This window comes from Crocuta crocuta, unplaced genomic scaffold, assembly GCF_008692635.1.
Source record: "Crocuta crocuta isolate KB4526 unplaced genomic scaffold, BGI_CrCroc_1.0 scaffold172, whole genome shotgun sequence".
Taxonomy (NCBI): domain Eukaryota; kingdom Metazoa; phylum Chordata; class Mammalia; order Carnivora; family Hyaenidae; genus Crocuta; species Crocuta crocuta.
In genome coordinates, this window is record NW_027528872.1 from 7,793,963 (window position 1) to 7,805,660 (window position 11,698).

Sequence of the window (11,698 nt, forward strand, 5' to 3'; positions counted from 1 at the left end):
GTACAGCATCTGGTGGGGGGGGGGGACCAATTTGAAGGGAAAAATGTCTCCTACTTTGCCACACAGGCCGAATGATTAGCAAGCAGGGAAAACCATGAGCCAGCAGTTTGCAACAAAGCTGGCAGGCGGCTGAAATGTTGGTCCTGGGGATCATGTTCCAGAGGGGAGGCAGCCCTCCCTGGGCCAGGCTGGCGCTCGGTGGGGCTATTTCAGGCTGGGGGGGATTAAGGTCGGACCATGACAAATGTGAACCATCGTACACACACACACACACGAATACGCACCCGCACCAGACACTCCTTTTCTTTCTTCTCTCCCATACTTGGTCCCATGCCCTGACTCTGTCTCTTCCCCTGAAAAATCTCTTGGCAACAGAGACTCTCCTTCTCNTCCCTCCTCTGCGCACCCAGCTTTGCACGGACCCCACGCCTGCCTGGACTGTCCTTTCATCCCACCGTGGCTGCCAGGCTTTCCCTCTCGTTTCCGCCTCTGCCTCTGTCTTTCTGGGGCCTCACTTCCCTTTTCCTCCATCTGTGTCTCCTTCCCTTTGCTGCCCCCGCCCCCAGATGTTCATCCTTCCTATACCTCCCCGCTTGAATGTGACTCTCCAGAGTTGTCTTCCTTTCCCTTTATCTTTCTTCTGATTTCTCCTTCCCTCCTTTGGGTTCCTCTGGCCTCTCTTGATCTGTCTCCATCTTTCTCCTTGTCTTACTTCTTTCAACAGATATTTACTGGCCGTCCGTGCATAAGACCGTGGGTTAGCCGCTGCCAGGCATGGGTCATAATTGTATAGAAAATACTGTCTGTACCCCAAACATGTCTGTTTTCTAGGAGGGGAGAATAACACTTACACCAGGGACTCCATGATAAAGTCACATGTGATATTTACATACAAGTGGCCCACGGTGCTCCAGCCATTAGTTGAGAGAAAGAAAAGTGCTTTCTGGATGGGGCACCCAGAGAAGCCTCCAGGGGAGAGTAGCCTTGTTATTTTCCTTGCAGAGGAGGCTAGGTTTGGTCCTGCAGAGGTGTGGAAGCATCACCCGAACAGACAGGCTTGGGAGAATGGGGACCAGGAGGGAGCCTTGACTATCGGGTGATAGGATGCGAAAACTCTGAGGACAGTCCGAGCTTTCGATCAGGAGAATGATAAGAACAGAGCTTTAGGACAGCAAATCGAGCAGCAGAAGCTTAAGAGGCATGTGTATGTAGGGGTGTGTGTGTGTGTGTGTGTGTGTGTGTGTGTGTGTGTAGGGCTGAGGGCTAGCCGGAGAGGACAGGGGGAGCCGGTAGGAATCTCTGAGAGCAGCCTGTGTGTAATTATCTTATTTACCCACTGAAGTCTGAACTACATAGGTGGTGGCAGTCACAGGCAATGAAGGGACAAGTTTGAGAAATTGCAAATAGGAGTCCTTGCTAAGTGTCTTTTCTTCTCTTTCTCGCTCTTTGTTTTTGCCCGATTGTCTGAGTTCCTCTTTCTAAGCAGCAGATCAGAAGACTTTCTGCAGTGGCCACCCCAGGGCCAGCTTCGCTGTCGGCCAGAGATCTGATATTTACAATGACGGGAATCAAAGTTCTCTCCCCTCCCTCCTCAAAGCTCAGAGGCACCGGATGCTGGGGTTTCCCAGGAGGACTGACTTTCACAGGCAGCGGCTCACCCAGAGCCCGTGTCATCCTTCTCTGCCAACCCTGCGTCCCCAGTGGCTCTGCTTGCTGCAGACCAACCTGCCCTGGGACCCCAACCTGGAGGGGGCCGCTGTGGTTGCTAAGCCCTCTGGCCCTCCTTCCTTCCCCCCACTGCCCTGATACACTCCCAATGTCAGCGCTCGAGGTAGACTTGGAGAGCCCAGGAGGGGAAATCCAGAGCCTCTCCAAGGACCTGATTATTTCCAAAGACTTGTGCTAATTTTCTGATATGATCCTCACATCTCTGTGAGGCACTAAATCCTCATTACTTTTCCTGACCGATGCATTCTAATTAGATCAACACTTAAAAAAAATTCACAATAGCCACAGGATGGCTTTCCATCTCATTAACTCCTCACTTATTATTTTCATGAAAATTACTGATAAAAATGTGCATCTCCATTTGGTGAGGCCTCACAGCCTCCTCAGCTCCTATCTTGCATCTCTCCCGTCACCGGGGCTGCGCGGCGTCGCCATGGTAACCCACAATAATAGAAACTAATAAATTACAAACGAGATGCTCGTTGAGCAATTATTGTCCTCTTTTATGCAAGTTTCTTGCTAATTTTGATCATAAGGGAAAGTACAATAAGACTCTGAAGGAATGAGTCTATTTCAAGAGAATATTAGCAAGCAGAAGCCTGGGCGGCTGTTTTTAGATCTGTAATAAAGTGATTTGGTGATTTCAAGCAATGGGAAGAGGAAATAAACTTCTTCCCTCATGTCCCACGCAATACTCACTGTCAGGTCCCACAGAGAAGCCTTTAGGGTGCGTTTGGTGCAATGCTTATAGTCAATATGCGCAAGGCATGGCTGGCCTTCTTGAGCACCCCCCCTCCCCTTCCCCTGCCTCTACCCACCTGAACGGATGGTGTTGATTCTTAAAGCTTGGAGATAAGAATGGCACCNGTAGTCAATATGCGCAAGGCATGGCTGGCCTTCTTGAGCCGCCCCCCCCTTCCCCTGCCTCTACCCACCTGAACGGATGGTGTTGATTCTTAAAGCTTGGAGATAAGAATGGCACCCCCTTTCTTAGGCACTCCTTCCAGCACCAATCAGTCTTAGAAAGCTTATCCTTTTCCCCAAGCCTGACTGTCTCATGAGAAGAGGCTACTCTAAGCCTCCGGGGGCCTCCATGTGTCTGTCCTGGACTCGAGAGCTCACTGGGAAAGGAAGAAAATGGGGAGCTAGGGCTTACAAAGAGGTCGGTGAGTCTTATGGAAAGGTATCACCAGGCAGCTTTCTTAGCTCGTAGGTTTGGGAAAAAGATTCTGCCCTGGAGGGAAAAGTCCATTCTCGCCTAGAACACATAGCTGCCATTCCACATCCCCGGGTCCCCAGGATGAAGGTGGCGGGTGACTCTTGGGAGGGGGGTAACTTGAGGTGACATTGACAGTGGCCCTGAACCTTAGGAAGACAGATGAGTCAGGGTAGGGTGAGCAACTAGAAACCACCTGGGAGAAGCAGTTGCATGGGAAGCGGTCTTCATTTATTAAGTGGGCAGGATTTAGGGAAGGTCCACCTTCCCCAAACTGTCCTTCTCCAGAACATGGGAGGGCTCAGCAAGCCCTCTTGAGAAGTGCACGAGGCTAGGAGGTTGGAGTCCATCCCCGGCTCTGTCCCTGCCTCATCCTCCAGGAAAGCTTTCCATCTCAACACTGGGACCTCAACACGTCCCAGGATATCTTGGGCCAGGAAGCCAGGAATCACTGTGGTCATCTTCTAAGGGATATTAATGCCTTGGCACGGTGCTTTCTGGTACTGCTGATGTGCAGGGGTGGATCAGAAGAGGGCCCTTATGCTGACAGGGTCCAGTGTGCCTAGTCCACTTTCCTATGTCACCAGAAACCTTCAGCCATTTCTACACCTGGCTTAGGAGATGGGGCCCAGCCCTGTGTGTTACCTGTGAGTGAAGGTTTATGGAGGGCTGGTTGGGGGAGTAGGGTCCCCCGAGGTCATTCCTGAGCAGGTTATCGCTGTGCATCTTGGTTTTGAGGCAGGTGATGTACCGGTTACAAAAGTCCTTGCAGAGTTCATTGACTTTCTCCAGTTCCAGCAGGTGAATTCTCAGGACCTGGATTGCCTTCACCATCTGGGGAGAGAGGGGATGTGTGAGCCCAGGTGTTCAGATCACATTCCTCTTGCTGCCTTGACCTCCTGAGCCCTGAGCACATGAGGGGAGAGAGGCCCGTCCCCTGCCGTAGGGATATGCTTTCTCATCCACCCGGTTTAAATTCTAGTTATGGCTGTCCGCTGATTGTTTGCATCCTTTGAGCCCACTGTGAACACAACTGTTTTTGAGTAATGGTGTTATGAGACCTCAGAGATAGAAGCCAGGTCTTTAGCCCCAGCCCTGCCGCTTATCATCAGTGCGACCTCAGGCAATTGCTCTGAACATTGTGGTCTGAAAAATGGGGATAGTTATGCCCTCCCTCACAACTGTCTAGGTCGGTTGAAAAGATTCACAAGTGGGAAAGTGAAGTGCTGAACAGGCACGAAGAAGATTGAGATCAGAATTTCTCGTGAGGGCCCGAAGAAGTCAGGGACTGTCTATTCTTAAACATGTACTCTGAGGGCCTCATGTGATACAGGTCACCTTGCAGATGCCCCCACTGGTACTTGTTGACTGATTGAATCATCCAGCATGACTTAGCTGGGCTCTGGAACACCTCGCTGTCCGGGGTGGTTTCTCTCGTGCCCTTTGGATTGTTGTATGTGTGCCTGTCGCCTCTTCAAATGGACACTCCTAACCTTTTGTGGCAAGAAGCTATTTCTCAATTGGAGCTTTTCTCTTTACCACTGTTATTATTATACAAAGAGAAGTGCCGCAGGAGGGTTGGAAAAGATGACAATAACTGTTCTTGATCACTCTAAAACAAGGATTATTATTATTTTTTTATCTTTCACCTTGTGCATGCAGTTTGGTTTCCTGTTTTTCCCCCTTAGTTTACCAAATGTATTTTTCATTTTTTAAAAAAGCATTTATTTATGTTTGAGAGAGAGAGAAAGCACATGTGTGCAGGTGGGGAAGGGACAGAGAGATGGAGAAGAGAGAGCCCAAGCAGGCTCTGAGCTGTCAGCGCAAAGCCCCATGTGGGGCTCGAACTCACAAACTGTGAGATCATGAGTTGAGCCGAAGTCAGATGCTGAACTGACTGAGCCACCCAGAAAAATGTATTTTTATCAGCTACAGAACTATTTTCTCTATTGTCCCTTCCAGACTGTGAGCTTCTAGAAGGGAGAGATGGTGTCTAATTTGCTCCCCACGTTATCCTTGGCACCAGCACTATGGAAACTGAATAAATATTTGTTGAACAGGTAAAGAGGATTGAGTAAATATATTTTTAATTATTGCATATTTTTTTCACGTCTGTGCCATCCTTAAGCAATTTCTGATTGTTGGGCATTCAGGTTACTTCCAATTTTTCAGTTTCGCAAAAAATGTTCCAGTGACTGTTTTCCAACCTACAGCTTTTATTCATGTGTCTGCTTTATTTCCTTAGGGTGAATTCCCAGAAGTGACAGGAAAAAAAGCTATGGGCATTTTTTGGGCTCAGGATAACTACTGCCAAATTGCTTTTCCAAAAAGCATTGCTCAACTGATGTTGGAGCAATTGGATATCCACAAGCAAAAAAGTGAACCTTGATATAAATCTAACATCTTGTATAAAAGTTAACTCAAATGGATCAAAGACCTAAATGTAAGACATAAAACTATAAACTTGTATAACAAGAATGTGGGAGAAAATCATCGGGACTAAGAGTGGGCAAAGAGGTCTTACAGTTGACAACATCAGCTTGACCCAGAAAAGGAAAAATTGATAAATAAGAACCCACCCAAATTAAAAGCGTTTGCCCTTCAGAAGACCCTGTGAAGAAGATGAAAAGGCAAACTATAGATTGGAAGAAATGTATCTGACAAAAGACTTATTTCTAGAATATATAAAGAGCTCTCAGCAGTAAACAGTAACATAGGAAGCAACCCAATTAGAACAGGGGCAAAAGACAACATGAGACATTTCACTGAAGAGGATATACAGATGGCAAATAGGCACTGTAGTCATTAGCCACCAGGGAAATGCAAATTAAAACCACAAGGAGATATCGCTTGCACACCTATCAGAATGGTTAAAATAAAAAAATGGTGACAACACCAAATGCTGGCAAAGAACTGGGCACTGGATCACTCATACATTACCGGGGGACATGAAAAATGGCTCAGCTACTCTGGAAAACAGTATAACAGGTTTTTGTTTGTTTTTATAACACTACATATATGCTTACCATATACCCAGCAATTGCACTCTTGGGCATTTATCCCAGAGAAATAAAATATATGTTGGCACAAAAACCAGTCAAAGCAGCCTTGTTTCTAACAGCCCCAACCAGGAAACAACCAAAATATACTTCAATAGGTGAATGCATAAAGACACATGTCATAGAATACTAGTCAGCAAAAAAAAGAACAATCTATTGAGACACTCAACAACTTGATGGGTTTCAAAGGAATTATGCTAAGAGAGAAAAGCCAATCTCCAAAGGTTCCATAGTGTATGATGTCATGTATCCAACATTCTTGAAATGACAGAATTGTGGAGATGGAGAATGGATGGGTGGTGGCCAGGGGGAGCAGAAGGGGGTGGGAGGGAGGAGGGAGGAACTGTTCTGTACTTCGACTATCAGTGTTTACATGAATCTATATATGTGATAAAACGGCAAAAAACTAAACACCACACATGTAAGTGCATGTAAAATGGTGTAATCTGAATAAGGTTGGTGGATCGTATCATTGTCAATTTCCTGGTTGTGAAGCGGTACTACAGTTACGCAAGGAGGGAATCAGAACTTTGTCTTAGTTCTTAGAACTGCGTGTGGATCGACAATGACAACAAAATGAAAAATGAAAAAAGGGGCAGGGTCTTGCTGCCTTTTGAGACCCATTGATGTGGACATAGGCAACGTACAGGGAATCCTTGTTTAATCCTACCCTTCCAGCTATTGGCTAACATCTTGATGCTCAGGAAACAAGGCAGGGAATCTCTCCCAGAGAATTTTGATAGTGAGGTGTGAGTAGAGCTGTGTGGCTGGACACCAGTGCCACACTCCTGTCTGAGCTTCATGGGCATTTCTAGTGGAGAGAGCTACTGAGTAGTCTCTGGGTTGGCTTTTGGATGGCCTGATGGACAGGAACTGTGCTCAACTATTAAGGGCTCTCAGAGCACTGAATTAGACTAATTGTCACTCAAAAACAGAAGCCAACGGTTTTGTGTCTTCACGCAGGGCTGAATCCTAAGGTCCTGCCCTAAAGGAGTGCTCCTTCTGTGGGGCTGAGACCAAAAGAGACTGTACTCTCCCAGGCAAAGAAGAGAATCGTGACTTTAGAATGGCTTATTTGGTACCAAGTGAACAACTGCTCTAAATTTTCTACTTGACTTTGGCCATGGATACCTTGGTTTATGTCTTTCAGAGTAATTAGCACCACATAAAGCATTGAATAAATGCTCATTGACTCATTATTGATTGATAACAATACCCAGACATTTCTTATTCTTACTGTGTTTCAGGCACTGTGTTAAACCTATCACAGGTCTTATCTTATTTATGCCACAGAACCACCTCTGCAAGTAGGCACCATGATTGCCCACATTTTACAGTTGAGGAAAATGAAGCCCAGAGGTATTTTTACTGGTTTAAAGTCACACGGCTGGTAAGTGATAACACTAGGATATGAAGCTGGGTCACCTCTGTTGCTTCACTCTCAAGACGGGCTCTTGGGATTTGTGGAGATGCAGAAAAGCAGTTTGAAGGGTGCATGATTTTTTTGGGGGGGAAGTGGCTCAGTGATGGGAAGTATGAGGTTCCACGAAGACCAAATAGCTTTGGGGACATTAAAGTCTAGGATTTCCAGAACCCTCCCTGGTCACGTTCCCTCATTCAGCTGCTCTGGCTTCTCATCTCTTACTTGTGACTTAGCACACAGGAGTCAGAATACCTCACCGATGTAGGTGTCTGCCTCTTCCTCTGTAAATACAGAGGGTTGGGCTGTCGGGTGCTTTCCATTTTCTGATTCCCTGAACATGACCAGGACTTGTGCCCTCACTTCACTGATGGGGCTGGGAAGGGCCCAGGAGATGATCTGGGCCCGTGTCTAGGCGAGTGGATGGTCTAAAGTCTCTGGGTTACATGGTTGCATCCTCCCCTCTGAGGCTTTCCCAGCCAGAACCTTTGCTTCAGACGGTCTCTATTTTCACTCAGTCTACCGATTGAGAAGTTCTCCCTTACATTTACCAACATCTCTCCTGCCCGAATGTAGAGAGCTTACTCAGCCTTTTGCAAGCACTAAGAATACCTAGTGCCTCCATCAATACAACCTCCCTTAATTTAATGTTATCCATGCAATACAAATATTGTGTCTCACTGTGTGCCATACACAGGACAAGCATCTGGCTTGAATAACTTGCCCAACTAGCTTTGTCTTCTTCAGAAAAAATCATCCTAATTCTTTAAACCTTTCTTCTTTTTTCCCAACCTTCCTTCCTCCCTTCCTTCCTCCCTCTCTCCCTTCCTCCCTCCCTCCGTCCTTTCCTTCCTTCCTTCTTCTCTCCTCCTCTCCTTCCATTTCATCTTTCCTTCTGTCTCTGAGCTTTCCTTTACTGGACTATTCTTCATTTTAAATCAAGATTTCACTTACTTATTTACTTTTAGATATACATATACACATTCACCTCACAGTAAGGTACCTGTACTTATTCACTTATTTAAAAAACATAGCCAATAAATACTTACTACTAAAACAGAATCAGAAAGTACAAGTAAGACAAAATATAAAGCAAAATCTATGCAGGTGGTTTTGTTCAAATGAAATACACACACAGCGAGCTTATACCAGATCTGGCACCCAGTGGCCCAAAGTGGACCTATCTTTTGGTCTGACAAAGGACAGTTGAAGGATTACTTTTTCATAGGATAATGGGCTTGGTTTAAAGATTTAAGAAGGTAGAGTAAATCATAATGGTATTCTGAGGCAATGAATATGTAGGACCTATTCAATATTAGAGAAAAAGATCGGCCATACCATTTGTGGGGGAGACTGTGGCAGAGCAGAAAGCATGTGGGGGCTGTTGACAGACAGCCTGAATCCAGGCCTACTGTTTACAAACTGGATGTTACTGGGCCAGTTCCATGACTTCTGTGGGCCTCAACATCCTCATTTGTAAAATGGGGATAATGACCATCTCTAGCTCATAAGATCTGATGAGGGATAAAGGAGATAATGATGTGAAAATATCTTATAAACCATGGGGAACCAAATGCATATAAATTTTTAACCTCCTTTAATGATTTCTAATATCCAGTTGGCTTTTTCTATTGCCATTCCATATTCAGCTAGAGGAAACAGAATCATTCCCAGTGTTTTTCCTTCTGTACTTATGTTTAGTAAATCATTCTCTAGCCTACGTGTTTGAAATGTTGGGTTTTGGCTTCGAAATCAGAATAAAACTCTGATTTATGAAACTATTTTTCTAAGTGATCAATGTCGTATAAAAAATTATTTCAAATCTTCTAGAGCAATAACAATTCCATTTAATTTAATATCATCATCAAATGTGATGAATGTGGTCTCAGTCTTTTACCCCCAAGTGTTGCTTCACCTCCAGCTTCTCTTTCTTTCTTTGCTCTTTCAAAATAAAGAAACAGCCCTTTTCTTCTGAGAAGTACCCTTCAAAAAAAAAAAAAAAGCAAAACCAGATGCCCTGTTGCATTTTAGTGTCACACCAGTGCACATGAGCCCTACCAGTCTCGGGAGAGAACACGGACCTAGGGCTGCTTGCTGGCTCTGACGACGCACGGTGTGGTGGCCCAAGTCTACTATTTCCTGCCTGCATATTTTGGACAACTTTATCCGTAAAATTTAGGATGAGAGCCCCTACACTGTTGAGTGGGTGGGAAAATCGAATAAAACGGTGTATGTAAATGCTGTGGGTGCATAATGGCTATTTGATAAATATCCATTCCTTATGCCAACCCCTCCCCCACTCGACTACCACCAAGCTCCTTTCTGAAAAGTGGCCTCTCTTGTAAGATCGTGGCGCCTTCACTCGATAGTCATAAATCCTTGCCTTCCAAAAACATTTATATACATACCACTTTATGATTTGCAAAATGCTCTTCTCATCATCATCTCACGGGAGTCTTCTCACCGTGGGGATACATAGGCAATACGCTCAGGGAGCTGGAATTCCACGCGGCAGTTAGGGAGGTGGTACCCATTCCCTGGGGGACAGGTTCTTTTCACCCTCTCTTCCTTCTGCGAGTCAGGAAGCTGGAACTACTCTCCCTCACTTACAGACAAAAGAGTTTATAAACTTGCATTCCTTAAAGGGCTCAGATATTTCCTGCGGGTCGTTAGGGCAGCCAAAGCTAAATTCTAATCAGGAATTGTTCCCGACCAGACCAGCTGGATCTGAGCAGTTGGAAGTCCAGGGTCACTGGAACGAGGAACGGGATGTGGAAGGAAGACTGGAGGAGGCGCAATCGACTGCCAGACGATTGGGGCATAAAACCAACAGCTAGGGAAGCCTTCGTGCACGACCAGCTAAATCACATTTTAGTCAATAATGTGGCACTTCCCCTCTGATGTCCTCAGAATCTGGAGAAGCAAGAGGTTCAGAGGAAAGAGCTGGGCTTTGGGAGTTAGGCCTACTTGGTGCAAATCCCAGCTCGGCTGTCGGACTCTTACTCCTTGATTTTCTCCTTGATTTGAGGATGTCGACAATTACCTCCTGGGGCTATCTTGAGAATTGAATAGAGAAGGGTGCTTGAGAACAATGGGCTTTGGAGGCTGAGTCTTGGGGGTCTTTCACCCACTGAGAAATTCTGGACAATTTACTTAATCTCCATACTTTGCTTTTCTCATTTTTCCTGAAGAATGGAATAATAATAGTGACTCCCTCAGAGTTGTACTGAGGATTAAATGAGATGCAGCTAGAAGGAATTAAAAACAAGAGCAGGTGCATCCAAGGAGGAGCTAGAAGTCAACATGATGGTTGAGAGTGTGGGCGCCAGAGTTCAAGACCTGTGCAGTACCTGATTCGTCCCTCTGCCTTGGACTAGCTGTGTGATCTTGAACTAAGTGATTCCACCTTGTGTCTCAATCTCCTCATCTTCAAATGGGGATAATAATAATACTTGTACCTACCTCATGGGTTTGAAAAAAGGATTAAATAAGAGAATATCTGTAAGGTGTTTAGAATGGCACCTGGCACCTAGTAGGTGCTTTATAAATGTTAATCATGACTATCTTTGGTTATGCTTATTTGCTTTCCCTTTCCTGGTGTTGGTAAGATTTTCTGTCCCCATGTAGGGACAGTGGGACTGAAGCCTGAAGTGAATGACTCTGAATGGGGCTGCCTGAGGTCTCTGTGGGCCCAGACTTCTGGCCGGGCTCCTTCCTGCGCCTCCGTATTCACAGCCTCCGGCCTCTGGCCCTACCTCTTTAGAGTGGGCCCAGGAGTCTGGGGGGGCCCCGTTTTGGAGCTGGCTTTGCGGTCAGGCAGCCATAATCTGTCCCTTGAGCCACACCAGAGTCTCATTAAAACGTGCCCCATAAATGTTAAAAAATTTACACATAAAAAAATTCCATGCATGAAACTGAAACCGTACGTTTTACAGCCTCGGTTTGAAATCTTGCATAATATATAAACCCTCGGTACTGCACTGGGGGCCCGTAAATCAGATTTTATAAAACAAAAAGCTTTTACCTTTCAAAGGGGTTTGGGGAACTTGCAAATTTTACAAACTTTACCAACTGCCAGTCAGAGGCTGCTGGGTCCAAGCAGGGGATCAGTGGGCCATCTGAGAAATGGGCCTGGTGAGCACTGGGTGGGTATGTGGACTGGGGTGGAGAGATCTTGAGGGAAGGAGCTCATGGTGGGGCAGGGGGAATGCCAGCTTAGCCACCCATGGCACTGAAATAGGGAGGTAGAGAGGGTCAGTGAGTGGGGAGGCAGGG

General features: G+C 45.9%; 1 protein-coding gene across 1 annotated transcript in view; it reads right to left on the bottom strand.

Moving 5' to 3' along the window:
- Positions 1-11,698, bottom strand: part of PKNOX2 (PBX/knotted 1 homeobox 2) — a 310,367-nt gene that overhangs the window by 30,257 nt on the left and 268,412 nt on the right. The window contains exon 8 of the mRNA XM_077756512.1: positions 3,590-3,778. Within this exon, the coding sequence (XP_077612638.1) occupies positions 3,590-3,778 (189 nt within the window). The remainder of the gene's footprint in view (positions 1-3,589; positions 3,779-11,698) is intronic.